This window comes from Teleopsis dalmanni, chromosome 2, assembly GCF_002237135.1.
Source record: "Teleopsis dalmanni isolate 2A chromosome 2, ASM223713v2, whole genome shotgun sequence".
Classification (NCBI taxonomy): Eukaryota; Metazoa; Arthropoda; class Insecta; order Diptera; family Diopsidae; genus Teleopsis; species Teleopsis dalmanni.
The window spans coordinates 95,002,997-95,005,805 of NC_051847.1; the positions used below are offsets into that span (position 1 = coordinate 95,002,997).

The following is a 2,809-nucleotide window of genomic DNA, read 5'->3' on the forward strand; positions in this document are numbered from 1 at the left end:
TTAGTTCTGGACTTAATTCACAAAGTTTTAAAGGGCTTTGTGTAATCAATAGAGAAATTGGTACAATAGGACCAGCTGCTGGACAATTTCACATCGAAGCTTTAATATTAATAATATTTATTACTAATAGGTATTAACTAATATAAACCAGAAATTTAATAACTAGTAATAGTGCAATCGATGACTATAAATAGTGACTATGAAATGTATTTCGTTAAAATACTTAACTTCTGATTGTAACATAAAGGTTTGCTATTTTAATAAAAAAAATAATAAAATATTATTTGATGTCTTCTTCAAAACAGTAAACAAAAAAATAGTTTAAAGCTTTGAATACTTATGATCTTTGAAAACAATTAGAATGAAGTTCTAGAATTCGGCTTATTATATTTTTATATAAAATTATGATTTAATTATAGTTTAATTATTTAAAAAATTTTTTTTTAAATTAAGCCCATTATGGCTTTATAGAAATTTAAAAGTTTTAACCAATAAGTTTGTTATATACAATACTTCAAGTTAAACTAATTAGAAGATATATTTATTTAAATTAAAAAAATTTTGATCTATATTTATATATGTGCAATACAAACAACTTTATAGTTTCTAGGTACATCTAATATAAGAGATAAATTATTGCATAAGTACAGTTCGATCTTTCAGTCGAACTGAACACATTAAGAGGAATAGATTTTACTTATCTGACTTGGTAAATAAAACGGTGAGGGTGCTACTTTAGTTAAAAACTGCAATTCCAGTAAAACCAACTGCGGCCTGCTGGAATTACTCATATTAGTACAGATGCAGCTAATAGTGCTGAAATCACATGTGAGTTTACATATGCAAATGGTGTTTGTATTTGCATGTTTGTGGAATTTATTCCGTATGAGTTTTGAATAATTTTCTACAGCTTCGAAATTTGCATACATTTCATTTAACTTGCAATGTACTTCACCACCAGAGAGAAGTGATGCAGATGGAAATAATTTCAATAGTTAAATTCATTTATTTTTTATAAGGAAAATTGCAATATTAGAAAATTTAAATTTGTCAAAATATATTTTTTGGTTAAAAAATTTAAAAAAAACAAGACAATATGATCTATATGATCTACTATTAATTAATTTTGAACCATTTTCTGAATGTATAATTCATAATGCGATTAACCAAGTTATCAATAGGAGGTGCTATAATTAGAATGGATGCTATGCCTGTAGCTGTAGGAACTATATTAATAATTCTCTTATATGCCTTTACATATGTGAGCAAACGTCCAGTAGTCCAAGTTATTCGATTTATAGTGTATCCTGATATTACAACGGATGCCATCATCTGCCATAAAATAGCATCGGAAAAAGTAATTAAAGCTACTCTATCACTCTTATCTGTGTTTCTTATTTTAATTGTTTTGTCTATTGCATCCGCGATGATATAACTTGTATCGACAAAATATAGCGCTCGTACTATCGAGACTCTGACAAGGGGTCTAAAGGCTTCACCTAATTCATTCGCGTAACCCAAGTAACGCAACCAGCTATGCCGAAAAATATCATAAGGTTCTGCGTCATCAGACATAGTTTGCATTTCTGAAATTTTTTTTGGTAAATTACACTTTAATTTGAAAAACCATTAAATATTTTTTTAACACTTACACAATTACTTATTAATGTAATACTTTTACATTTTGTATAGGATATCATCCTTGCATAACATACAATTTTATCTTGATCGTATTAGTTTTTTGAGTTCATAGCGATTGAATACAATTGTTTAAAAATTGTGCAATAGCAACCCTAACATTTTCATATATTTTTCGCACTTTAATTAAAAATTTAGAAATTTAAAATTTTTTGTCTAAAAATATTGAATTTTTCGTATGAAACAAATTTTAAAATTTGTATACGTCAGATAATTTATAATTTTCTAGAAATTAAAGTATTTTTAAATTTTATATTTTTAAAACTTATCGCAGCTAGAGAGCTAAGCTAACACAATATCTAGTCTTATCTCTTAAGCGCGGTCGAACTTGAACGTGCTCACATTCAACAGTTGTCGTTTATGCAATATTTTTGAAGAATAAGGGTATTTACGCACGCTGTAAGTGTGTTAGTGCAACCACGCAAAAATATGCTCTTGAATGACAAATGCAAGTTTTTGGATGACAGAATATCATTCACAATATATTGGAGAGAAGCTGAATGAACAAAATTCAAAGGTGCAGACTATAATTTTTGAGTGTCATTCAATGATTTCCTTTCCTGAATGAGACTCCAAAATTATAGTCTGCACCGCGCTTTAGACATAAAGACTTGGTTGCTGTTGCGTGCTTACGTTCACCTAGCTTAGTTGATATATCAAACATATTATTTATGTGAAAAATGTTACTTCATTAATTACTCTACCAGATATGGTATAACATAATCAGTTTTGACTGATTTTTGCATTGAACAATGCCTCAAATAGTTTTTTATTCATTATTGAACATCTGCCAGTATTAGGAATAAAATAGCTGAAGCACTGGTTAAAGACAAAATCTTCGATGCATTTGAACACCGAGCCAAGATACGGCAGAAAAACTTAACATTATATCGAAACCGAGAAATAAATGATTTGATTACCAATAACACAACTAACTTTTTTAATCGCTTTATCATAATCGAATGCATGCGAAGATTATAAATTAAGTCTAGGTTAGGTCAGGTTACATTGGTGATCCCCAGTGGATCCACTTAGGCCTATTGGCCCATTGTGATGCCGTATATAAAATAATGAAAACCTCAGGGTTTAAAACCACCTTTTGCAAAGCATA

The 2,809-nt window shown here is 28.8% G+C and overlaps 1 protein-coding gene across 1 annotated transcript; it reads right to left on the minus strand.

Moving 5' to 3' along the window:
* Positions 1-1,090: 1,090 nt before the first annotated feature.
* Positions 1,091-1,824, minus strand: LOC119684713 (mitochondrial fission process protein 1-like). Its single transcript, XM_038098812.1, has 2 exons — positions 1,653-1,824; positions 1,091-1,586 (listed from the first exon to the last, which is right to left on the minus strand). The coding sequence occupies exon 2, from the start codon at positions 1,582-1,584 to the stop codon at positions 1,117-1,119; it is 468 nt and encodes a 155-aa protein (XP_037954740.1). The 5' UTR covers positions 1,585-1,586; positions 1,653-1,824; the 3' UTR covers positions 1,091-1,116.
* Positions 1,825-2,809: the final 985 nt, after the last annotated feature.